Genomic DNA, 26000 nt, shown 5'->3' with positions numbered 1-26000 from the left:
GTGAAAACTAAAAACAAATGACTGAATTTTGTTCTTAGAGAGTATTTCAAATATCTCGTGTTTAGAAAATATGTTGAACCCTGAAGATGAGATCACAAATTCTGAAAGCAGAATAAATTCAAACAAACATGACCCCGTTCCCCTAACGTGGCATCGACTGACGATATCAAATCATGACCATGGAAATACTATCGGCACAATAAAAAACGGTTCGCCACAAGTTTGTCTTGTGTGTAATGAAATTCATAAATGTTCTCTTCTAAACAGGATGACTGATTCTAGAACCAGAGTCTCTCTTCTTTGCTTGACTTTCTGTCCCCTATTCCAGCGTGGAAACAGCCACTACAGTCATTGATATTCAGTAGAGGTTAAGGATGTTTACCATTCACCGTGAGCGTTACTTCCTTCTCTCCGGCTCCAACTCGAGGGACTACAGCCCGACACACGTACTTCCCAGCATCCTCCTGCCTCACCGCCCTCAGCGTCAGGATGTTCTCGTTGCTAAGCACCTGTGGAGAGGGGAAGGGGGCAAAGGTCAAACGGGGTCGGGGCCGATAAACACAGCTTCTGACCTCAAGATTGTAGCCATGGTTCCTCTGTCTAAAATCTTGTTTCAGCAATAAAATAACTGTGGCACCTCTTAACTACTTGTACTCTACCCAAGCCCTTGATACACTGCCACACTTCTGTATATTATTATTATTATTATTATTTCTGTATATAGCACATTATGAAACAGATGAGAACCTTTGAAAACAAATTCCACACAGCAGACTGAAAGCAGAGAAACCCTGTAAAAAAATCTATGGCCGAAGATAGGTCAATAAAGGTACCTTTATTGGAAGTGTATTATACTCTACTGAATGTGCTGAAAGTCTTTTCTTCACAGTGAGATGTATGTTCTGATGACAATACTTTATTTATAGCGAGGTTATGGTACACCAGGTGGTGTTCAGTCATAATCCCACAGATGGTAGCTTCGCACCATTGGCTCCGCAGCCAAGCACATACACCAAATATCTGAACCTGCGGTTCCTCTCGCAGGATTACTATTGCAACAACACATCATCAGTAGGGTAAAATTAACCTGTCTCACGACGGTATAAACCCAACTCTATTAGCAATCAAACACTTGCCTATCATATGCCTGTTGCTAACACGTTGCTCACCTGTGAAACTACCTTGAACATCCTTCCTGCTGTGTGGGTGTAGTATTACAGTTTTACTATCTTAAGAGGTGATAGATAATCTAATATAGCCTAATACACATTCACAGAGCCTACAACTGTAGATGCAGTCACATGTTTTATGAAACGTTATAATACAGGAATTAGCCACAAGAGTGACTATACATATATATTTATTCTGAGTACATTAAAGTTAAGGGTCCACTTGCTTCTTATTTCCTGTACATAGAGGAATCATTTCATAAAGCTCTACACGGTGCTATAAATAGATTTATATGGCTCATAACTGCTTAGAGAACTAGTGTGCTTCTCTCTCTGCTAAGCAATAGGTGAGATATGATGCTAATAATATCTGTTTCATACCACTCCAGAGCCACGTTTCATCCACACGATGGTGAGGGAGGGGTTTCCAGTCCAGGCGCAGTTGAAGACCGCATCTGAGCCCTGGTCCACCTGCAGGGACTGGGGCTCTGCCGCCATTCTGGGTCCAACTGGAACAAAATGGAGCAGTAAAAGTCACTCACTGTTTTTTTCAAATGGTGTTCTTTACAAGGTCATTGTCAGCTGTTTATTTTCATTGTGCACTGCACAGAGAGGGGTTCTTTTCCCCAAAAAATCCTTAAGGTCAACGCCGAATGATACTGTATCACTTTCATGGAAGCAGACACCAGTAATGTATTGATTCTTTTGCCATTGACAATATGGAGGCGATTTACACTTTCCTAGGTGCGATTATCTTATATCTGTATAGTGTAGCTACATGTCTCCATGGGAAAACTCACAGTAGACGTCCACATTCCTGCTGATGTTGGTGCTGCCCAGGGTGTTGGTGACCTCACAGGAAACTGGCTCGGTGAAGAACGAGTGGTCCACGATGACCTCATAGGTGTCACCTGACACCTCCCTGATGACATTGCCCCCTTTGGCCCACCTGAATATTGGTCACATCACAGAAAGAACATAATATGAGTTCCAGAATCCCTTCTACCAACTACCCGTGAGACACGTACATTGAAAGCCACTGAAAAGGTGTTTCATTCAAGAGCAATTTACTCTGTGTTTAGTGTATTTTTTTATTGTTTTTTCTTCACTTACACATATTTGTGTTCTGCCATCAGCAAATGGAGTCTACTCAAGTAGGGTGGTGGAAAAAAAAGCCTCAATGGTAGGTGCTCTTGTTGTGTCTCCCTTTGTCATTCGCCTGCTTTGATGCAGAAGTCATGGCACTGATGCATAAATAAATTGCCTGAGCCAAGGACTTTTCCTGGTACAAGCATATCTCACTGCAGTGGCTGTAAAAGGTAGATCAAGTACCAAACAAACAAGCTATTGTTTGTATTGAGAGAGCGGTGAGAGTTGGTGGGGGTGGATAAAGGAAAATATACAGGCCCAGGCTTGAATAAATCTGATAAATGATGTCTAGGCTATTTATCAGAGCAAAGCATACACACAACTATAGTAGGGTATGATAAAAAAAAAAAAAAAAGAAGAAAACAATAGATTATTTAGCATTTAGGAGGACAAACATGTTTGATTATCAAATGAGGTGTTGAACAATCTGCTCTTTATTTTGTGTAATTGCTCTCAAGGGTAGAATTGCTGCCATGAATATCCACATTGAGAGAATGAAAGGAGAGAAAGGCGAGATACTGAAGTATAGTACCATTCTTTCCATGATTTATTGTTTAAAGGCTCATGTCAGCCAGTTTTGCTTTTCTTGAATAAAATACTCAATTTGAATCGATGACATTAGTTAGTCATTCACTGAGCTTTTTGGGATAATAACACCAGCTATAGCAGTATGAGCAATTTTCAATGAAATGTGTCGAAAGTTTGCTTGAATCAATCGCAAAACCGCCGGTGAAGAGGGGTTCGGAGGGTTATATTTGATTCTGGGCACTAACTGAACAAACAAGCTAGCCACGTCACACACACACACACACACACACACACACACACACACACACACACACACACACACACACACACACACAAACAAGCTAACCACATCACACTTCGGAGCTCTGTAGCTGTATGAAATGTCATACAGTACGTCACAGCAAGTGGGAAATCTTTTGAGTAGGAGCTAAGAAAATAGAATGTATCGCCCAAATTACACATACTTTGACCTAAATGGCAATTTTCAGACTTGAATCATTGTGCAATAATCTTGTGCAGCACCAGGACATTGTACAGTATCAGCAAAAAAACATAAAAATGGACCTTTAAATAACTTGCATATCCCTTGATCCCTTTACCGTGATTGAATATGTCAATACCAACAACATCTAAGTAAACATTCCCTTTACAACCATCTTTCAATTGCGGAATGTTTTTTCCACAAAACAAAGATTGATTGCTGTATGCAGAACAGAGACCACACAAGACAGACCTCAGATGCCCCCCGACAATGTCCCATTTCGCCAGATATTTCATCTCACAGACACACTGAAAGCTGACAGCACTGAGGTGGGATCAAGTAAATGAAATCTCATATGAATCCCAAACTATTTCACAGTCTTACAATGGCACTCGAAAACACAGGGCTCCATAGAGGCAAGGACGAATGCAAAAGGAATGATGCTGTCAGTGTCGCCTTCCTTAATTCAAATGAGACTTTGTCTGCTCTCTCAAGCCTCTGAATACCAAAATAGCAGAGTGCAACATATCTGAAGCCTATCCTTTTTGAGTCACTTCTGAATTATTCAAAAGCAATCAATGGTGTATATATACTGTATGAGCATTGCTTTTGAACATGTAACCCCTAAATAACAGCAGGCACAAAGGAATCCATTTAAAATGTTGGCACTTTTCATGTTGTCTGTGATCTTATGCTGTCAAATTTAAATGCTGGATGGCACTGACACACACAGACAGACAGATACATATGCACGCCCGCTATCACACACACACACACACACACACACACACACACACACACACACACACACACACAAACACCTCCCAAGGAACCCTGTAGCTCAAAACAAACAATCAAATGAGTTCATGTCTGTACACACACATGTACAGACACAATGGTTTGTGCCTGCATGTTCACATCAAATGGCTGACAAGCCAAGCTAAACCCGCGCAACAAGAGTCCTTCTCATCAGACACCTCAGAAGTGACAAATGAGGAAACCGGAGATGACAAATTTGCTTCAAAACAAAAAGCCCCAACAACAACGACAGAGACCGCCAACACCAGAGCCCCCTGTGGGGATAAGAAGCGTACTTTATTTCTGAGCTAAACCAAATCACACGCCTCTCTCCCTCTCCCTGCCCCACTTTTCTCTCTCTCTCTCTCTCTCTCTCTCTCTCTCTCTCCCTATCTATGCCTCTCTCCTTCTCTCTCTCTCTCTCTGCCTCTATCCCTCCTCTCCCCCTCTCCCTCTCAGCTTTCTGAGAAACAAACAGTTGCTAATGGAGTTAGCTGCCAGACCCTATTCTCTCCCCCCTCAGCCTGCCAGCCTGCCAGCCTGCCAGAGGTAGAAGTCACAGGGCCGTTTAAATGAATTGTTGCATGGCAGCCACCTGTCCCCATCTGACTGCTAGCAGACTCTAGCCCTACAGTCCTCACCACTACCGCACACAACATGGTCTGTATCTCTCCACAACACAGAGGAGCCTCTCTCCGCTCATGGTGTCTTTGACATGAAAGGAGTGCATCTCAATCTGTTACCCATTGGACTTCCCTTCCAATTGAGTTGGAATGAAAGACCTCTGTGAAATAGCCGGAAGATTAGATATCAATCTCCAATCATTTGGTCCGGTGTCTCCAGAGAGTGCATTTCTGGTCTGAGGGAGGAGAGGAGAGGAGAGGAGAGGAGAGGAGGTCTGGAGCCTATGTGATAAGAGGTAGCCCATACCTACAGCATCCAGAGCACACAGGCTCTCACACTGACGGCATCCTGCACTCAAGCCGCTGAGGAACCGTCCTCATTTCAGGACGGGAAAGGGCAGCTCTCAGGCGATCAATAGCGTGCATTGGCTGACAGGGCATTAAAAAGGCAGTGAGTAAGGAGCCTGTCCATATGCAGCTTTAAAGGGAGGAGTGAAGGAGGGAGAGAGGTGAGGTTTGAAATCGAGTGGTGAGCCCATGTTTTTTTTTTATTTTTTATTTCCGATCCCCCTCCGTCCTCTCCAGGTCAGTGGGCTGCTTATGCCTCTGTGGCCAATCCCACGCTCCCTGCCCATTTTACCCATAATTCCTCTGGATGATGAAGATGCCGATCCACACACAGCTCAGTGGTCACCTGGGGACTTACCATGAAGTGCTTGTTTACACATGGATGTTGACTAAGATTCTCTCAAATATTGACCGCTTTAAAGGTATACTCAGCGGCATGAGGTTTGGATGATACACTTGGATGACTTCAAAGATGTTTCAGAATCACCCAAGCAAGACCTTTCACTCACTAGAGATTCCATCAGCACACAGCAGCGTGATTTAAATTATTTACCTGTACTGTATGCATGACCTTCCCCCAAGGACTTGAGGAATCACATCGTGGAATTCATGGAATAATCTATTGGCTTAGATTGTTCCATATGATACACTGTGTCACAAGCATGGCAATGAGAATGTGAAACATTATCACTGATGTTCCTGGATAGCGATATTAAACTGAACAGCAACAAAAACACACACACACACACACACACACACACACACACACACACACACACACACACACACACACACACACACACACACACACAGACAGACACACAGCTATTCACAATCATGACTAATGAGGCAAAGCTTTCATGTCAAAGTCTATTATTACCAGGAAAGCATTGTTGTTTAGGCAGCAAATCTGTCCAGCCGGGCCAATTTCCCTCCATCAAAGGGGATGCGCCGGTTTTGTTTCGTATAAACACTTTTGTTTCATTGAATGTCCAAACGTTGCTAATGCAAAAAGCATGTGTACGCCTTTGATATTACCACAGGCACGTACCCCCCTCCTCTTGTTTTTCACACACAAAGAGAAAGGAAGCCTGTCTAATCACATGTAAACACCAGGGTGACATTCACAGGAGGGGCACCAAACAGAATAATAAACATGCTATATTGCCATTACTCTCAATTATGTGGCAGATCTTCTCGCAAACCAGGCCAAAGTAGTTTGGTGAGGTCGGTGGCAGCTGCTGCATCACAGTTGCCATAACAGCACACTCCTTGTGGTTCCTGCCAGCTAAAAATGCAAAAAAAAACAAAAAAAAAACCTTCCAAGTGCAGTGAAAATGCCTTATAAAAACACTTAGAAAACCTTATGAATGTTGAGCGTAACAACATACAGTAGTGTATAACCTAGCAGCAACATTCTGGGGAGCAGAACACGGCAAGCTTGGTTGCTGCACATCCTGCCGTTTCTAGACCGAGGCTCCAGCCTCCCTCAGAGAGACCGGTCACCGTGGTGATCCCTCTCTCTGCACTACACGTCTGTTCTGGCACCGAGCTCTCAAGTCCGCCCTGAACCTCCATGTGCTCCCGGTCCTCCTGACCCACTGACTGGAGAGTGTGTACGAACCACAGGGACCGTATGTGTTGTGGCACACTCTGCGTGTGCCCTCTCTGCAACGCTAATGCACTCAGGAAGCGGTGCCCGCCCCTGCCTTGGCACCGGCAGATGGCAGAGATGTGTCTCCACAGTCTCAGGGACTCATGCCCATCTATAATCGATGAGATGCCAGCTGCTGGCAGGGAGTCACCGGCTAAGGTGAGCGTCGGGTACGTTTGACATACTTTTTACACAGTCTAACCACCTGCCCCACCCTACGACAGCCTACCCACCTGCCCCACCCTACGACAGCCTACCCACCTGCCCCACCCAAGACAGCCTACCCACCTGCCCCACCCTACGACAGCCTACCCACCTGCACCACCCTACGACAGCCTACCCACCTGCTCCACCCTACGACAGCCTACCCACCTGCCCCACCCTACGACAGCCTACCCACCTGCCCCACCCTACGACAGCCTACCCACCTGCACCAGCCTACGACAGCCTAACCACCTGCCCCACCCTACGACAGCCTACCCACCTGCCCCACCCTACGACAGCCTAACCACCTGCCCCAGCCTACGACAGCCTAACCACCTGCCCCAGCCTATGACAGCCTACCCACCTGCACCAGCCTACGACAGCCTACCCACCTGCCCCACCCTACAACAGCCTACCCACCTGCCCCAGCCTACGACAGCCTACCCACCTGCCCCACCCTACGACAGCCTACCCACCTGCCCCACCCTACGACAGCCTACCCACCTGCCCCACCCTACGACAGCCTACCCACCTGCCCCAGCCTACGACAGCCTACCCACCTGCCCCACCCTACGACAGCCTACCCACCTGCCCCACCCTACGACAGCCTACCCACCTGCCCCACCCTACAACAGCCTAACCACCTGCACCAGCCTACGACAGCCTACCCACCTGCCCCACCCTACGACAGCCTAACCACCTGCACCAGCCTACGACAGCCTAACCGCCTGCCCCACCCTACAACAGCCTAGACACCTGCACCAGCCTACGACAAAGAGAAACATATGTTTCCTGTCTAACACTGCAGAGCAGATAGACTGGGACAGGGAGACAATGGAACACCTGTGGATAATGGAACACGTGTGTGTGCGTGTGTGCGTGTGTGCATGTGTGTGTTTGCATGTTTGTGTGTGTGTGTGTGTGTGTGTGTGTGTGTGTGTGTGTGTGTGCGTGTGTGCGTGTGTGTGTGTGTGTGTGTGTGTGTGTGTGTGTGTGTGTGTGTGTGTGTATGTGTGTGTGACCCTGTGGACATCACACATCTACATTTGGCCATTAATTATTCCACCCAAAAACAGCATTATTCTCATCCTGCTCTTATTCACTATGCAATTACTCTGGGAGGCCCTCGGTCTCCTGGCCCCCTTGTGCATTGATCCTCCAGCTCGTTGGGATGCCACAGAGGAGGAAGAGGAGCCAGGGAAAAGTGTGTGTGTGTGTGTGTGTGTATGTGTGTGTGTGTGTGTGTGTGTGTCTTTCTCTCTCTCTTTCTCTCTCTCTCTCTCTCTCTCTCTCTCTCTCTCTCTCTCTCTCTGTGTGTGTGTGTGTGTGTGTCTCTTTCTCTCTCTCTTTCTCTCTCTCTGTGTGTGTGTGTGTGTGCGTGTGTGCGTGTGTGTGCGTGTGTGTGTGTGTGTTTATCTCACCTGAAGTGGATAACGGGTGGGTTGGCCTTGGCGGAACAGTGAAATTTCACCAGGTTTCCCTCCAGTATGGGCTGTGGCTCCACTGAGAGGTTCACCAGGGGCAGGTCTACATGGGAACAAAGACAATGTCTATGGGTACATCATTTAAAACAGAATTACAGAATTATTTTTCAGCACTGTTTTCATAACAAAACTAAAAAGACGCTCCTAATGCTGATTAGGCAAAAATCCATATCTCAGTAATGACCAGAAATGATCTCATCATTAATAAAAAGAGCAACATTTATTTATTTTATGTGCAATTATTTGTACTATCCAAAATGTTCAGGGCACCGCATATTGTTATCAGTGTTTTGCTGTTCAATCTAACTTGTTGTGACAGTTTGATCATCCACTGAATTATTTAACATATAATTATACTCAGTAAGATTTCATTTACAAAAACATACACAAATGCACTGTGAAAAGCATTCTTAAAACATACTGTTGCACCCTTGCACTTTTGGGGGGCCAACCTTTCCAATAATGGTTTATTTCCGCCCTCCCCCTCCCCAAAACAAACCTTTTCAAAGTGGTAAGTTCCACTCTCTTCACCAGAGTAAACTAATCTGGTGCAGCTCATGCTGATACAGTTAATTGGAATACGCACCAAAGCTGCTTGTTAAAACAATGTTGAACATCTAACTCTGAAATTCATGGGTACAAGATAGCCATGTTTACTGGTGAAATAAATAAATAATTGGTAATAATGACTGTGAGTCCTTATACCGAATAACTCTCTTGTTCAGTCAACATGCTTTTAGTTAGCAACGGTGCTAATTGACTGCAGTCCAACCGTTACTTTGCCACAGCCACTTCAGCAGGCAGTAACAGCAAACACCAATAAACAAGATTTATTCATTATTAAAAAATATCCAAACATCCAATATGTACATATTTTGTTGTGGAAAAACCCAATTACACCGATTTTATATGATTTCTGATTGTGCGGCTGGCGCATCTGTATCTTTGGGGGGGTGTACGTGCATTATCGGAGGAATATGTGCCGGTACAAATATTTCTGTAAAAGGCCAATATCGGCCAATTATATTGGTGCTCCGACACACTGTACCTGTTGGGCTCTACATAAAACAACTGTGTGCCTTCAAGAGAAGTGTCAGCCAATACAGGATGCAACAGTGTGCTCTAAGCTCTATTTGATTAAACCCACAGCACAGTGCAGTATTTCCAGAGTGTACTGAAATTTTTTTTTCCTTGCTGGGCAAAATATCAAAATAGTAGACTGTGAGCTAGTCTCCGCTCAAAGGTACAGGCTCTACAGTCAGTAGATACTTGTAATGTTCAGAATAAGATGTGTCTTAATGATGGAGAGAAAAGATGGCTATATAAGTGTGACTGTCATCCTGCATTTTCGCACTGTGGTGTTTAAACCTGTTAATTAAACTCAGTCAAATTTTCATTGAGATAAAACAACAAAACAAAGCAAAGAACAAACTTAGCGAAAAGGGCTAATTACTCCCTCTGTAATGACTGATATTTTCATTAAGATTAATCGGAGCTGCCGTTTGCTTGCTAATTGCAACATTAGAATCCAAAGAACTTTTTTTAAATTCACAGTGATTAAGGGGAGCGCTGGTTGAAAGTAACAAACATAGATTAAGACAATGAAATAAACAGTGTTTGAACAAATGCTTCTTCAGTTGCAGAGATGTTTAAAGCAAGGTCTTTTGTTGGGGCTTTTTTTTTTTTTTTTTAAACAAATCACACTTAATACTGTTCCAATAATAAACAGTGGGACACTGCTTAAATACAAAAGGCTATATCCCAATTACCCCCTGGCTCTGCCAGGGCAGCCCTGCAGCACCAGAGAGATGGATGGAGGACGCCAGGCATTATCAAACGCTTTTGCTCTGGAACTCTCAAAGCGGTTTAGATTGGTGCAGCTATGGCCCCTTCTATGCCACTTCCAAAACTCTATCTGTGGTTTTCTTTAAAAGCAATACGATCTCTGATACAGTTAATAGAACTCCCCTCCACTTTGCTTGTTGCCTTTATTGTCTGTGGCTTATCAGGAGAGGTTTATTAAAATATATCTTTGAGTGAAAGAAAAATTACCTCCTGACCCTTGGCTGGGAAGATTATGAAAATCAATTTGTGTAGCTTAGTGTATTTTTCATCCTGCGAATCTTTGCGATGTATTATTGATAATAACTTTAAGAAACTTTCATTTCTAAGAGTGATGGATTAGAGAACTATTCACTGCTCCCTGGAAGGCCTTGTGTTAAGATTTGCACTAATCTCCCTGGTCAAGCTCAGGGGAAATGAATAGTCATAATAACATTTCAAAGACAAAGCAAACACTAAAAATAAAACATCTTCACGTAAACTTTTAACCCAAATGTTGAAGAAAAATTCTTAAGATAATAAATCAAGAGATGATTCACCTCACCACAAGGTTACGAAGTACTGCGATGAGTCTGATCTTCTGATGGTTAAACAAAGTTTCCTTGTTTAACCATATACCGTCCATCCCACTATATATCCTGTACTGTATATTCCACTCTAAGCTCAGATACATTGATTACATTTCTCCTCTTTGAGGAGTGGTCTAGGCGAGTGTCCCTAAGGGGTACTCAGCTGGGCTGTTCCCAGAATACCACCACCACTGGAGGGGGTGGGGGCAACAGAAGGGGGGCCCTGGGTGTTCCCTCGGGGTCTCAGCTGGGCTGCATAGTTCACTGTCTGCTACACGAGAGAGTCCAGCTGCAGCAAACTCCAGTCATATGCCTCTGCTGACCCCCACTGAACTCTTACATGAGCTGTATGCTCCTGTAGCACATCCATCCACATGCAGCATTTCAGCATCAAAATGTGGATCGTTCCCTGTTGCATTTCCATGTTGCCGAGTAGCATCGTTAAAACAGTTTGTGGAGATAAATGTTGACAAAGAATGTAATTTGAGAGGATTGGAACACGAAAACTCAATTTACTATTTAATATTGCACAAAGTGTGATGATTATTTTAACTGTACCACATTCTTCCGAGGAACAATTCCCGTAGGGCAACACTGCAATGTTTCTGTAAGATAGCCAACACACACTACTATCACACACACCCCTCTCCAGCTCTACTGTGTCGACTTCTTCCCTGCCTGAGCCGTAAGAAACACTCATACTGTATTTACAGATGGGTGGGAGTTGTAGTCACAACATTGACTCATTAGCCGAGAGAAGTTGGGCGAAGGAACAGGCTGATAAGTCATGAGACCTACAGTATGCTTTAATGGTTGGAACATGTCTCACTTGCGTTCTTGAATGCCCTTCCTCCCCTTGTTGTTGGCTATAGATGTATTGTTTAACTGTAAAGTTAAACAAGGACGTTTTGACCACCGCCATTGCTTATTTTCATTTCATTGGTAGAGGCAACTTTATTGAAAGTAGAGGGTTTCTTTTGTTATATATAAAAGAGAGAAAAATGCTGTGTAGGAATTTAATAACTGTGAGGAGCAGACGTACCCCATTGTTGCTACCTAGGCATCGCTGTTTTTTCCTCACTGCTTTCCAATTATATGTACCTCAACCATAATGGACACCACACTCACAATGGTGAAAGGCAATTTTTCTAAAGTAAAAGTTTGACTCTTTGATGGAAGTTTTGGGAACAAAAGCTTTGACAACAACAGTAGCAGCAAAACAAACATCAACAACAATTAGAACGATAACACTCAACAAACATAATTATGCTCAACATAAATAGCTAAAAGCAGAAAAAGCATTTATAAGCCATCGAGTCAAACTTGCTTGTCGTTTGATTCTCTGGTAACGTCTTTGGATTTGTTGATTTTATGATTATGAAAGTCAATCCGGCTTTCCTAACAGAGCCCTCTCTGTCTGTTCCACTGGCTGGAATATAGGTGCACATTGAAAACAGCAGATACCTATGGGCCATATTTCTCATTAACAGGCAATGCCTTTCGATCAGGAAACACATTTGCGCGTTGGACAGATGTTCTATTCATAACGCCTTATGTTGTGGGATTCATCTTTTTAAAACACACCTGCAGGGTTTGCAAATTAGACAGACAACAAAGAATGTTGGGCTTCAATGACAAAACACATAAACGTAATTTCACACGACTACAACGGCTCCCAGGAAGTACCGAAAGTAGAAATGTACATGTATACATTTAGAGTACGTGTGGTTATGTACACTGGCTGGGGGAGGGGGGGGGGGGGGGGTATTGGGTGGTGCACAAGTATTTAGTAATACTTATATAATAATTATTGAGAGGCGCTGAAGAGGAAGTACTTAAGTATTCAAGTATAACCTTAAGCAATGTATCATCATCAAGTGATTTCAGATGACATTGATTACTGTTTTACATGAAAGCTATGCAAATGGGTCGTGAAATATAATGACTTAAAATAGGCACACAGGCACAGTCACATGCCCCATGACACTCACCTGTGACACTCCTTTCCATCAAACAACCTGTGAAGTTGTTAATGGGGACAGGCTAAGAGAGATACTGTACCTCTTGTGAATGCAAATATTATGTGGGGCTCTTTCAGAGAGAATAGACTCTGGGGAGACACAGCTTCCTAAAGCTTTATAAAGCACTCTTCATCTTACTTTTAGCTTGGCAGGGAGAGTGTGTCTTGGAGTCTGTTCTCCGTGGAGACATAGTATGTGTGTGTGTGTGTGTGTGTGTGTGTGTGTGTGTGTGTGTGTGTGTGTGTGTGTGTGTGTGTGTGTGTGTGTGTGTGTGTGACCCTGTGGACATCACACATCTACATTTGGTCATTAATTATTCCACCCAAAAACAGCATTATTCTCATCCTGCTCTTATTCACTATGCAATTACTCTGGGAGGCCCTCGGCCCCGTGGCCCCCTTGTGCATTGATCCTTACAGCTCGATGGGATGCCACAGAGGAGGAAGAGGAGCCAGGGAAAATTAAAGAGCCTCTCAAAAAATAACAAGCTTTTTTAACGAAGAGACCTGTATCCTTTTTTTTTTTTTTTTTAATGTTTTAAGTATACCGTGGAAACAGGGAATTTGCATGAACAACTCTCATACATATGTATGAGATGTGCATGTATACAGTAGTTTCTCTAGTTTACGGTGTCATCTTGCGTGGAGGAAGAGCACTGTGGCTTTACTGTGGCAAGACGGTGATTCAACATGGTAATGTCAATCATGTCGTCCTACTGCAATCTGACTGTAAGCAGCCCTCTGGTAGTTGAAGGTTACAAGCAATATTTTCCTTTCATTATTTCAATTGGGTGAGAGTCAAAGAAAACAATGTCATTGAAAGGATAAAAGCTCAGGGAAATGTGAGATGCAATTTGCAAGGCAATGACATGATATGATGCAATTAAGTCATTTGTTTGTCTCTACAGAGACTAGAGACTAGAAATCACCGATGAGAGGTTCTGCTTGACAACATGATTTGGCCTCCACTTTCAGGTAGAATTGGGGAATCTTTTTTAATCAGAATCTCCCTCCCTATAAATAACCCAGATAGACCTTGATGCTAACAATTTTGGAGGATCGAGGAGCGGTACAGACGCTCAGTCCGGAAACTCATTTAGGTAGGCAGAAATCTCGAAAGAATATGTTGATTCACTCCCAGCAAGCAGCGAGAGCATCTGACGTGCTGGGAGTTAGGGGCCGCGTCCCACGCTAACCCTCTATGTGTTTGTCTGCCCTCTGACTGGCACACTAGTCGGGGGGTGGGGGGTGGGGGCGGGGGGGCGGGGGCATGGGGCGAGCTGGTGTGGGGGGAGCTGCCCCGACACCACCCAAAACGACAGCTGCCTCTCATCAATATTAACAGGGTGCTGTGACAGGAGGGCGCCCCTTGTGGCTGTCAGTGGCCCCCCCGAGGACCCCCAGGAGCCCTGTGGCCTCTCCACCTTACCACGCGTCATCACTTATTCATCCAACACCTGTTTTCCCCCCTCTAAAACAGAGAAGCCTGTGGCTCATGGCTGCCTTTCCACTTTGCTTAATTGCTTCCTTGTGTTTTATTTTCCCCCTTCCCGCTACTGTATGTGCATGCAAAGTGGAACCGGTGAGCGGGTCGCATTGAGGCGCCTGCGCAGACACCCCATTGGAAATCATTCTGCTAACGCTAAGCGCTAATGGCAGAGCCATCGCTCAAACCTCCCCTCACTCACTGTTACGGGGGATCGGGTCGTCCATTTGCATCCTGAGGTAAATTCATTCCAACAGCTTTGGCGTGCCAATAGAGAGTGTGTACTCTCGGGGTGTTTTGCTCTTGAAATACTGTTAGCGTAGAGAAGAGTCCTGTTCTCCACTGGTGAGGGTGCTGCAGTTCACTCACATCAAATACTCCAGTTACCATTGTTGTCAGATTCACCTTATTACCCAAATTGATTCGAGGACAAACTGCACTCGCCCAGGTAGCCTACCACTATATTTTCTCTGAGGCAAATTCAAGGTTACCCAAATAAAGGAGTAGATGGGGCAGATCAAACATTTGTTTTTATACTGCAGTTGACTTTCCACACAAGGAAAAAACAACCATTGTTTTGCATGACAAAACGATTAGGGCCCTCACTGACAGCACACACAACAACCCCTAATCAGTTTTGTGCCTTCGCTTCTGTCTCTCCAAGCCTCGCTTTACGGAGGCTCTTCCTTTTGGATGAAAAAGAGAGAAAGAGAGAGAAAGAGACAAAAAAGAGAGAAAGAGAGAATGCATGAGGAAGAATGGAGCTGTCAAGAGTAATACATCGCTGAATGGCATTTTCTGCTTTATTAGTCATACTTAATAGCTTTGAAGGAGCTGTGAGGGATGCAAAAGCCCTTTGTTCCAAATCCATAACTTACGGCAAATGGTTTTTGTGATCAAATAATATCATCTGACAATTGAATTTCTTACAGAACGGTCCCATTTTCAGCATTCGGAGGGAATCTCTTCTGATTGTATTTGGGTATAAATGATTAGTGGCAGGGCGAGCAAAATAACGAGAGGAACACACAATGCACACACAGGAAGAATGAAATAGAAAATACTGCCATTGATTTTCATTGGCTGAGACCATGACATCCCTAATCTTCACCAAACACACTATATTTGTTGTTGTGCTCTTGATTTACATCAATCACACAAATACTGTGCGTTTTCCTTTGAATGGGGGAGCACAACATTTCATAGAATTGTAATATTTACAAAAACCAAGCTTCTGTGGAATTTGCTGTAACATAAAAGCCAGCCTATTCCGAAACACAATGTGAATTTCCGAACGGGAAATGCTGCTGAAACGCTACAGTAACATGTTTGTCGGCGGCTGCACAATATGGTAAATATAATCTTATTGCATAATACTGGATCAGGTACAGCCTATCAATTAGTGAGTGTGGAAAGAGAGACTCTCTTCTCTCAATGAATCCAAATTGCAACTCGGGTGTGAACTGTGCAGGGTGTGAACTGTGCAGGGTGTGAACTGTGCAGGGTGTGAACTGTGCAGGGTGTGAACTGTGCAGGGTGTGAACTGTGGAGTACTCACGTTGGATATCGATGGTGACGGTAGCGTCTTTCCCATTGGGCGAGGCCTTGTTGGAGGCCCGGCAAGTGATCTGTTGGCCAGTCTCGATGTTGGATGGAGAGAGGTAGAGGGTGCTCACTGTGCTCTCCCTACGCCCGTCACGCAGCAATGTCTGGGGAATCAACAAACCAGCTTTTGGTTATTACTCACTATTATAATTAGAAGATGTTTTATTGCTTGAGTGGGAACCAAAAACCTTGTACTGCACATTACATCATGCAATATAATCATCATCTCAACAATTTGTAAACACTGAAAGTCCATCACGCTCGTCTACCAGGCTGGTGTTTGAACAAACTAACTCTGCAAAGGTCACAAAGGTCCCATGAACTCTTGACTTGAACAGATATCAGAAACATCCTTTTCTTTTTACATTTTTCTCATCATGCAGGGCACTGTAGATGGGGCCATCTTGACCTCTCCCTTCATTTGCCTCCTCAGTCAGAAAGCATGTCAAATGGACTCTACAAAGTACGTGTACATTTCCATCATCCAGCTTCAGATCATTGAGAATGAGAAATAATTTCACCCCAAAGAGTTCATGTGATTGCAATTACGTAAACAGAGGGTGGAATCCTCGCTTGAGATCCGGGGGCATAACTCAAAGACATTCGCGTACATCTTGCATTCATCTTGCGTCCATGGGCAGGCCCAGCGCCACGAGGGGGCTTGAGGGGGCAATACCCTCTCAGTTTGACTGAATGCCCCTCTCAGTTTGACTGAATGCCCCTTTCAGTTTGACTGAATGATAAGAACAAACTAAAAAGGGTACTATTACATCCAAAGCTGCATGATGTGTAATAAATTATTGACAAATGAACATGTCAAACATATGTTTGTGCTAAGTGCTGACTAGTTATACTGTCTTAAGAAATACATTAACAAAATGTCACATGCAACTACTGCTGCTTTGCAGAGTGACGGGTCATGAGATGTATGAATTATTAACCCTCTCTTAAAACCTAGAATTATAGAATATACCTGCAGATTGTGGAATAAATATGCCTGAAATAGCCTTTGATAAAGCTTTCTAAAATGTAAACTGACACAAACCTAAGATGTAATACTGTATTATAACAGATTCACCCTGACAAGCTGTCATAGTGAGAAAATGCTAAATAAATGTAGCTGTACTTACTTACACAGTAGTAAAACTGTCCCTACAAATCCATGTACAAAATGTCACACGTACATGCTGTCATTCACAGTGGCAGATGGAATATTAAAACGGGAAGGACGATGCTGATTCTGTAATAAACATGTCTAAGTGGCTGGCCTGTGTCTAATTTATGGGTTTATAATGAATGAACAGGAGCGCTCTCCAGTGGGTTGCTGCGGGTTTAGGCTCACCCAGAATGAGCGAGATTACACTGTGAGATCGTCAGGGGAGCACTCCTTTAAACTCGCCTCTCACTTCCTTCATTTCCAAACCAGGGCTGACAAAGTGAACAAATTGCCCAAGACCACATCCATAATGTAGAGTGTTGGAAATGCTCTATCTCTTTTTTTTTCAAGACATGTTTAAGGCACGATGTGAGTGCTCCGTCTTGCCCTACGGATCAAATTAAAAATCTCAGCTGTCATTAAATTGACAGACCGTGGCCCTTTTGAGGATGGGTGTGTGGACGAAGTGTGAAGTAAGAAACAGAGGGTGGAAGAGAGGGAAGGAAGCAGAGAGCAGAGCACGCCTGCTGTCGTCGTGCAAGTGACGATCTCAAAACTGCCAATTTTTCCACTGTGGCTAAACTTTCAGAAAGTGTGTGCACTTGTTTTTTGATTTACACTCGCTTTATTAGGAACACCTGTACACCTTCTCATGGTGGAGGTGGTGTAATGGTGTGGGGAATGTTTTCTTGGCACACTTTGGGCCCGTTAATACCAATCAATCATCGCTTGAATGCCACAGCCTATTTGAGTATTGTTGCTGACCATGTGCATCCCTTCATGGCCACAATTTACCCTTCTTCTAATGGCTACTTCCAACATGATAATGCATCATGTCACAAAGCAAAAGTCGTCTCAAACTGGTTTCATGAACATGACAATGAGTTCAGTGGTCTTCAGTGGCCTTCCCAGTCATCGGATCTGAGTCCACTAGAACACCTTTGGGATGTGGTAGAATGGGAGATTCACAGCTTGAAAGTGCACCTGGAAAATCTGCAGGAATTGTGTGATGCAATCATGTCATCATGGACCAGAATCTCAAAGGAATGTTTCCAACATCTTGTGGAATCAATGCCACGAAGAATTGAGGCTGTTTTGAGAGCAAAGGGAGGCACTACCCAGTATTAGTATAGTGTTCCTAATAAAGTGTTCAGTGAGTGTATATGAACACTTGAAAAAAAAAAAAAAGCATCATGCTTTCAGTATATACACACATACATTCACTGTTATGGAGAACTTCTAAAACAATAGCTCAGCCTCATTCCTGCCTGAAGGACCAGGTTGATACAGAGATGAACCGACTGTGATCATTCCTAGACTTGGGTCTAAACAGTACCTTAGAGTACATGGCCCCACTCAGGACCAGCCCGTTGCGGATCCAGATGATGGAGGCGGCAGGTTTGGCGTTGTCAGCGTGACACGTGAGGTTGAGGGGATCACCGGCGCGTAGACTCACCACTGGGGCCCCAACGATCACAGGGTCATCAGGGGGAACTGTGGAGGAAGATCGTAGATCCATTTAGATGAGGTACATATTGCCTCTTACAGGAATGTGCATTGTCATGTTTGAATCATGATAAAAATGGTATAAAAAAAAAGAATGCTGAAGAGGGATAAATCATTTTTGATCTGACTTGAAGATACTGTATCTTTTGTGACCTGATAAATACTGAATGATTTGAGATACTGTATGTACAATGCAGCACAGTGAATCACCACTGCTATTAGGTGTTTCTTTTAAAAACACGATAAGACTATACACTTCTACATCTTTTGCGAACTGCTAAACACTGAATGATTCAGAGGCTATATCGTCATCCCGGCTCTTGCTTTGTGGTCTCTGCTAATGCCTCCCACAGGTAAGCGTAATTACTCAGAGCCAAACAAGCCAAAACAACCTTGGAGTCTTCTTTCGTTCACGAGTAGCAGCGAAGGAGAGAAAGAGAGAGAGAGAGAACGAGAGAGAACGAGAGAAAGAAAGAGAAAGGTAAGAGGGAGGAACAAAGGTAAGCAAAGGGAGAGTCGGAGTCCAGGCTTCTGAATGGCACTGATTACATTCTTGTGTGAAACCAGCTCTGATCACCGTGGATTTTATTCAAACTCCAGTGAATTATTGATTGAGCACTCAGCTCATTAGGGAGCAGATCTGGGGCAAGCCTAAATCAAAGGCAACATGCAGCTGGCACATCCTGAGTGCTTGGAAGAAAGAGAGAGAGAGAGAGAGAGAGAGAGAGAGAGAGAGAGAGGGGTATTAACAGAGAGGGTGTTGAGTGAAAGAGAGTGAAAGAGAGAGGGAGAGAGAGAATGCCACCACACACTCTCTCCCATAAATACACTCAATATGCACTTCATATGTACTGTAACATATATCACATGAAACAGACACAAACAACAGCATACATCCACCTCAATTCCGTCATTTTCAAATTGGACACCACGGCACGCTGCCTCCACTGCATTCACTTCATTAGCGTCAATGTGCTTCTTTTTTTTTTTTTTTTTTTTCGGGGGTAATTCAAGGAAGAGGTAACAAGGAGTGGTGTTCTGTATCAGGGAAGGCAGCATCAGCATCAGCTAGCAGCAGCAGCAGCAGCAGCAGCAGCAGCAGCAGGAGAGTTATAGAGAGAAAAGGGAGTGTGATGGAGATGGAGTTTGAGAGAGCTGCTGACTTCATTAGGGCCCGGACTTGGCCCCTTCTCTCATTACTCATCCCTCACAGCTGGGGGACTGCTGATTAGAGGCTTGGCACTCGTCGGCCATCTTTGTTTCAGTCGCACACCGGGAGAGCACTTCTGACTGTTGGGAGGGTGGGGGGTGAGGGGTGAGGGGGTGGGGGTTAGAAGAGGTGGAACAGAACTCTCCAAAGTGAAAGAGAGCCGTCTGTCTCTCTCCCTCTCTCTCCCTCTCTCTGTCTGTGTGTGTGTATGTCTCTCTCTCTCTCTCTGATGATTCACTTACTTATGTTACAAATGTATTTGTTGTAAGTCACTTTGGATAAAGGCGTCTGCTAAATGCCATAAATGTAACGTGTAAATGTCTCTCTCTCTATCTCTCTGTCTCTCTCTCTCTGTCTCTGCTCCAGGACCTGATAAAACAGTGGTTTCAAATAATGGGCAACACCCAGACAAGTGTGCTTTATGAGCCATGTTGGTCTGTCTGTTTCCCACACATCTCTCTTTGTATGTCAGCATCGCTTCGTCTGGTCAGTGTGTGTGGGGAGGATATTGTGATTCATCTGATAATGTCACCTGTATGAGAGCATTGTGCACCTACTGTATGAGGACACTGAATTGTGGTTTTTCTTTTAAATACAGAAAAAAGGTAATATCAGGAATGTTTCTGTAAGGGATATAAAGAGAAAAGCAGAAAGGGATGGGGAGGAAAGGAGAACACAGTACATAGGGATTGAAAGGCCAGGGTAAGATATTATAAGGCGTATCAAAGACTCATTCAACTCGGCAACCTTGATGGACTCCCAATGAAGACTTAATCATCAAAAGACTGCTACAGTACAAAAATTACAAGAGGAATATTTCTGCCCTTTGAAGAGTTTAAAAAGTGAAACAGTAAACATTGGAACAGCCTTCACCTTGACCACATCTCTGCACAATGCATTCATTACATCTGGGTCAAGTCTGTTCAATGTTCTGAACACCTTTAGGGTGGCTGTTCAACTCGACCTTCAGAATGTGAATCGGAATTTCATGTACTAATTGCACCAATTACAGTAAAAAAAATAAAATAATTTTTTTTATAAATCTTTTTATTGAAAAACCAAGAGCAGTGACAATGACTTATCGAATTCTTTACTAAACAAAAGATAAAGATATTTTGCATCACTACATTTTATGCCACTTTCATTGATATTAACCTGGTATTTATCCAATTTTGGTAACGGTGGGTAACTTTGGCCATTTGTCCTGAGTTTCTATGCAAATCTTACCATTTGTACCTTAATGTGGGACTACTGTAGATGTTTGCCGGAAAAGAAGGTGACGACTGAAACCAATGTTGGTCCCCTGAGTTAAGCTATGAGGAAAAATAATAATATTTTTTATGTTTTGATTTATTCCAACAGAGAATACCAGGGCCTCCCCATCGACTAATGAGAACAGCAAGAAGGCAATAATGTCAGGTTGGCAAGCTGCATTTGGTTTGCTTTCAGTCTCTCTGCTTGCTTTGAATAATTCATAAAGCTCCTCTCTCTCTCTCTCCTCTCCGATACAGGGGGACCGTTTTCAATATCTCTAGCTCTGTGATGCTAAATCAAGACATACTACAGCTGTCACTGGCACAACATATCACAAACACGCACATTTACATTATTATCTGAGCACTAAACAAGCCTCCACTGTTAGCCATCTGTCCTCGCCTGCACGCCTGCCTCTCCATGCTGTCAGCCTCCACATCTCCGAGCTGAGCTAGCGCCCAGCTAGCGCCAACACATTGGAGGTGTGATACAGCTACAGCGACGGGCCGGGGAACTAGATGCATCAAACTGCCCAGCAAAGTAACTTTCCTCTCTCTTGGCTGTTGTTAACAAGACGTCCGTGAGGCCTGAGCTGAGGGCACCGCCTGCCATTTTGTAATGGGTCAGTAAAGGCGCTAATGTGCCATGACTCATTACATGGGGCTCGTTCACCCAATCAGCTGTGATGTTTGGCCTTCGAAATAGGGAGAGAGAGAGAGAGAGTGAGGGAAAGAGAAAGAGAAGGAGAGAGGGGGACCTTCCTCTCCAGTAACTCCACAGAGGCTCAACCCATCATCATTACCGCCATGTTTGTGAACGAGGCACAGCCTAATGGTTCCAAATTGACGATTTAACGTGGCCAGTCAATAGATTTCTCATGAGCTGGCCAACACAGAGGCGGACTAATCACCCCCCCACTTTAATTACTGTCGCTGGACGCTGGGAGCCTCTCTCTCTCTCTCTCTCTCTCTCTCTCTCTCTCTCTCTCTCTCTCTCTCTCTCTCTCTCTCCCACCCTCTCCACACTGGGGCCCTAGCTCTTTGTCACTGAATTACATTCTCTTTCTCTCCGCTTGATTCACTGACCCCTTGGGAGGAACCAAAGTCATTCAGTTCTGTAGTTCTGTAGGGGAAGGAAAAAATAGTCGGAAAAATAGAGCAATTTCATTTTGGAAAAACAAAGGAAAAAGGGTGGCTTGGGGAAAATGTGACCTATTTTCCAATGTACCTGGATGTGTTTGGAGATCGTAAGATGGTAGGAATAGAAGGAATTGGCGACGAAGCGGATTAATGACTTTCATGGTGGGTTCACTGGTGGTGCCACATTGTTGCCCCAGCCTTCCCCCTCCTAACTTTAAGATGGATGAACCTAATCAATCCTCAGACTAACTTCATGTCTCCACATGTCCACAGCATTCATAGCTTTGGCGTATCCTTCTAGAAAGTTTGAGGGTCTCTAACTTCAGTCCTGGTGAGCAACTGAGTATGTACGTATTAGTTCCAGACCAGCACTAACTTACATAATTCAACTAATCAAAGTCCTCCAGACTGAAGACCATGATAAGTTGAGTACATGAAACAGGGGATGGAATACTGGGCTGCAACATAAGCCTGGCCACCCAATAGCTTCCCATGACTGGAATTAGAAACTCCTGTTTCAGGGTATGTTCTATGACACTCAAGATCTCTGGGAACTGCCTGTGCCTGAGGGCTTTCCCTCAATAACATAGGCAGAAGCAAAGCAACTTCATCCTCACCGCTGTAGTCCTTCACATGCTTTGACAGGACCCTTCCTTTCGGGAACAAACTAATGACAATTATTTTTGAAGAAAACAAATCAATTGAAACTCAATTGAGCGAGCAGGTACCCAGTCCACCCAGTCCGCAGGTACCCAGTACAGCGGGGGAGACAGTGCATTTTCAACTGTGCGTCACTCTCTTAGCAGAAGGACACGAGCCTGGTGTGCCTACTCCACCACAGTCACACGTTGCATTAGTGAATGTTCCCTCTCCAGATAAGAGATGCCAGTGAAGTTAATTAAACTGTGCTTAATTTAAATGGGGATGTAACGGGCCTCAGAGCCTGAGATAAGGGACAATTTGTTTCACTTCTCTGGCTAGAGAATCCTGAGGGGCCTAGTCTCAAGCCATGCACAAGCAGGGAGGAGAATGAAGATTTTATTCATGTCTCTCTTGTGCAGGTATGAATTTATTGTGCTGAAGAAGTTTGGAGAAAAAAGACAGAATCGATGACAGATGTTAAGCAATTATTACTGTCAAAAGATATTTACAGGATTATATGCCAACTCTCATTAACAAAGTTGTAATCAGAGTGAAATGTGAATCTGTTTTAATGAGTTTATCAATTAAAACTGAACAGTTCTATCAATCAAAACAGTTTTTAACTACATGTAAATAAGGGTGTGGTGGACTAAATCTAAATGGGAAGATTGCCATGGAATTCACTCTAGCAGACTGGTCGGTAAATACAAATATTGTTGAATATTCTACTGTATAGTACAACAAAAATGTAAATAAGAGAAAAAGGTGTCCTCATCTGTGGCTACTGACAAAACCATGAATAAATCACACTACATTGCTTATTAAGGTGGCATACATTGCTTATGGACATGCAATATTGGCTGTAAGAGTGTCTTCGTGTGATGTTCAATATCAAGGTGTTATACATTGCTTATTAACATGTAATAGTGGTTGTATACAGTAAGCCTCTTCATGTGAGGTCCATAACATTGTTTTCCTGCATAGCACCAGGCTTCAGTCTGAGTACTCTCAGGCTGGCAGAGACCAGAGAGTGAGACATGCCCCGGCCGGCGTGTCATTAGGTAATGATGGACACCTCCCCAGCATCCCGCCATGCACGGAGACACCAGACAGACATGGCCCAGTGGCCCACATCCTGCCATGCACGGAGACACCAGACAGACATGGCCCAGTGGCCCACATCGCCAATCCCTCAAACCAGCACCACTCAGCAGAGGGAGAGTAAAAGAAAGGAGGAGGGGGAGTGGTAGAATTCTGCATGGATGACGCTCACTTTCTTCCTTGTCTCGAGTTCCCAATCCACCGTGACAGCAGAAAAGAATGAGAAATGACTGAGGGAGGGACGCCGGGAAATACCGATGGTCTCCTATCGGCTTTTCTGTTAATGTCATTTACATCTTCATTTGTTTGGTCCTGATGCTAAAATCATTCTGGGCCTCAGCACAAATTAAATGAGCTTCAGTCAAGCTGATTTAGAAGACGGATGCTTCCCATTTGTACTACGCCGATTTCGATCTGTTTGGAGAACAAAAGATTGTTAAAAACCTAAATGGTTCGATTCAGGTTTAGTCCGTTGTTGAATGTTACCCCACTGTAATATGCTAACCAATCTTATCTGCGTTTTGTTTGGAGGCATACTTCAAACATGTGAGCAGAGATGCATGGTAATAACCTTATGTCAATAATGCTAATGTGGATGCTGTAATCAATGACAGTGCTACCGCTGAAATCAATGGATGCTCCCCAGACTACTGTTGCATGGCAAGCAAACTATCCGTCAAAATAAGAACCAGATGGTCGCAATCAAAGATTAAAAAACCTGATTCTAAATTAATATTATCTGTCAATTGATTTGATTAGTTAGCATGCCATTGCTCAAAGGATTCAAGTTAAGCTGATTATTCCATTCTTAAATAATGACTGTAGGCACTGAATAAAAACTGCCAGACTCAACTTCCAGAAGTTTCTTTAACATTGAATTAACGAATAAAAATAACCCAGACCATCTTCATCACGCCAAGGCGAATGAAAATGCTTTTGCAAAAGAACGGGGGGGGATCAATGTTTGTCACAAAAGTACCGTGTTTTCATTTCTCCAAGGGGTGTCGACTACCTTGCCCTTCCCAATCTAGTGCTCGTTTATCTAGCCGAGCCGCTGCTGGGATTGACATTAAATAACAGGCAGATTGGGTAGAGGGAGGATGTTAGGATGAAGGATAAACATATCAGCTTGCTGTGGATGAGAAGCTATCAATCACCATAGCAAGGTTACAACAGTGACACAAAAACAGCCACTGTGGAGAACAGCAGGTGTACAATGTGAGAACCTCAATGGCTGCAGGGATGGTATAGAACAGGCAGTGTTTGCTTCTCAGTTTGATTGATCTTTTATTGCTCGGCACAGAGGGTGATTACCCCCGGAGTAAAGGCTAATCCATGACAAAAGAGTGACAGAAATAATCTCTAAGCCCTCTAAGGAGGAGGAAAAATCCTTTTTGCTCTGAATAGCACTGGTTAATCAGCCCCAAGGTTCATAGTGATGAACTGTGTCTGATGTCATCTGTGTACATATACCTCCTTGTCAGGAAGGGGTTAACTTCATGTTTTATTTAGCTCAGTTTCACGGCACACCAAGGTTGATCAGAGCCTGCAATTCACTTTCATCCACTGGCAGGTTGTTTTCTGTTCGCCTTAGATATTTTACCCTAAAGCGTTTGATGGAGCTAACATGGAATGAGGGGGATCTTTTAATGATGGGGGAGGGGGGGGGGTGCTTGGGTATAAGCTGCAGAGAGGTTTGTGTCTGATTTGTGGTCTTTTTGCAAGGCTACTTGACAGCCACTGCCTTGTAAGGTCTCAAGCGTAGAAGCTCAGTTTTATTTACCTAACTGACAGATGACACATTAGTTCATGACTTTTTGACATAGCTTGAAGCTACACTCACCTAACACTTTATTAGGAACACCTGTACACCTCTCATGGTGGAGGTGGCGTAATGGTGTGGGGAATGTTTTCTTGGCACACTTTGGGCCCGTTAATACCAATCAATCATTGCTTGAATGCCTATTTGAGTATTGTTGCTGACCATGTGCATCCCTTCATGGCCACAATTTACCCATCTTCTAATGGCTAC

At 43.9% G+C, this 26000-nt stretch overlaps 1 protein-coding gene across 1 annotated transcript in view; it reads right to left on the bottom strand.

The window, feature by feature from the left end:
* The window catches only part of kirrel3a (kirre like nephrin family adhesion molecule 3a), a gene marked incomplete at both ends in the record, with an annotated part of 55397 nt that overhangs the window by 8909 nt on the left and 20488 nt on the right, over window positions 1–26000 (bottom strand). The window contains 6 exons of the mRNA XM_083665286.1: window positions 383–509; window positions 1551–1678; window positions 1970–2118; window positions 8376–8481; window positions 15914–16064; window positions 18453–18610. Coding sequence (XP_083521412.1) covers window positions 383–509; window positions 1551–1678; window positions 1970–2118; window positions 8376–8481; window positions 15914–16064; window positions 18453–18610 — 819 coding nt within the window. The remainder of the gene's footprint in view (window positions 1–382; window positions 510–1550; window positions 1679–1969; window positions 2119–8375; window positions 8482–15913; window positions 16065–18452; window positions 18611–26000) is intronic.

Source organism: Argentina silus, assembly GCF_951799395.1.
Source record: "Argentina silus genome assembly, chromosome: 2".
In the NCBI taxonomy this organism is placed as follows: Eukaryota; Metazoa; Chordata; class Actinopteri; order Argentiniformes; family Argentinidae; genus Argentina; species Argentina silus.
This window is presented reverse-complemented; position numbering and strand designations above follow the sequence as displayed.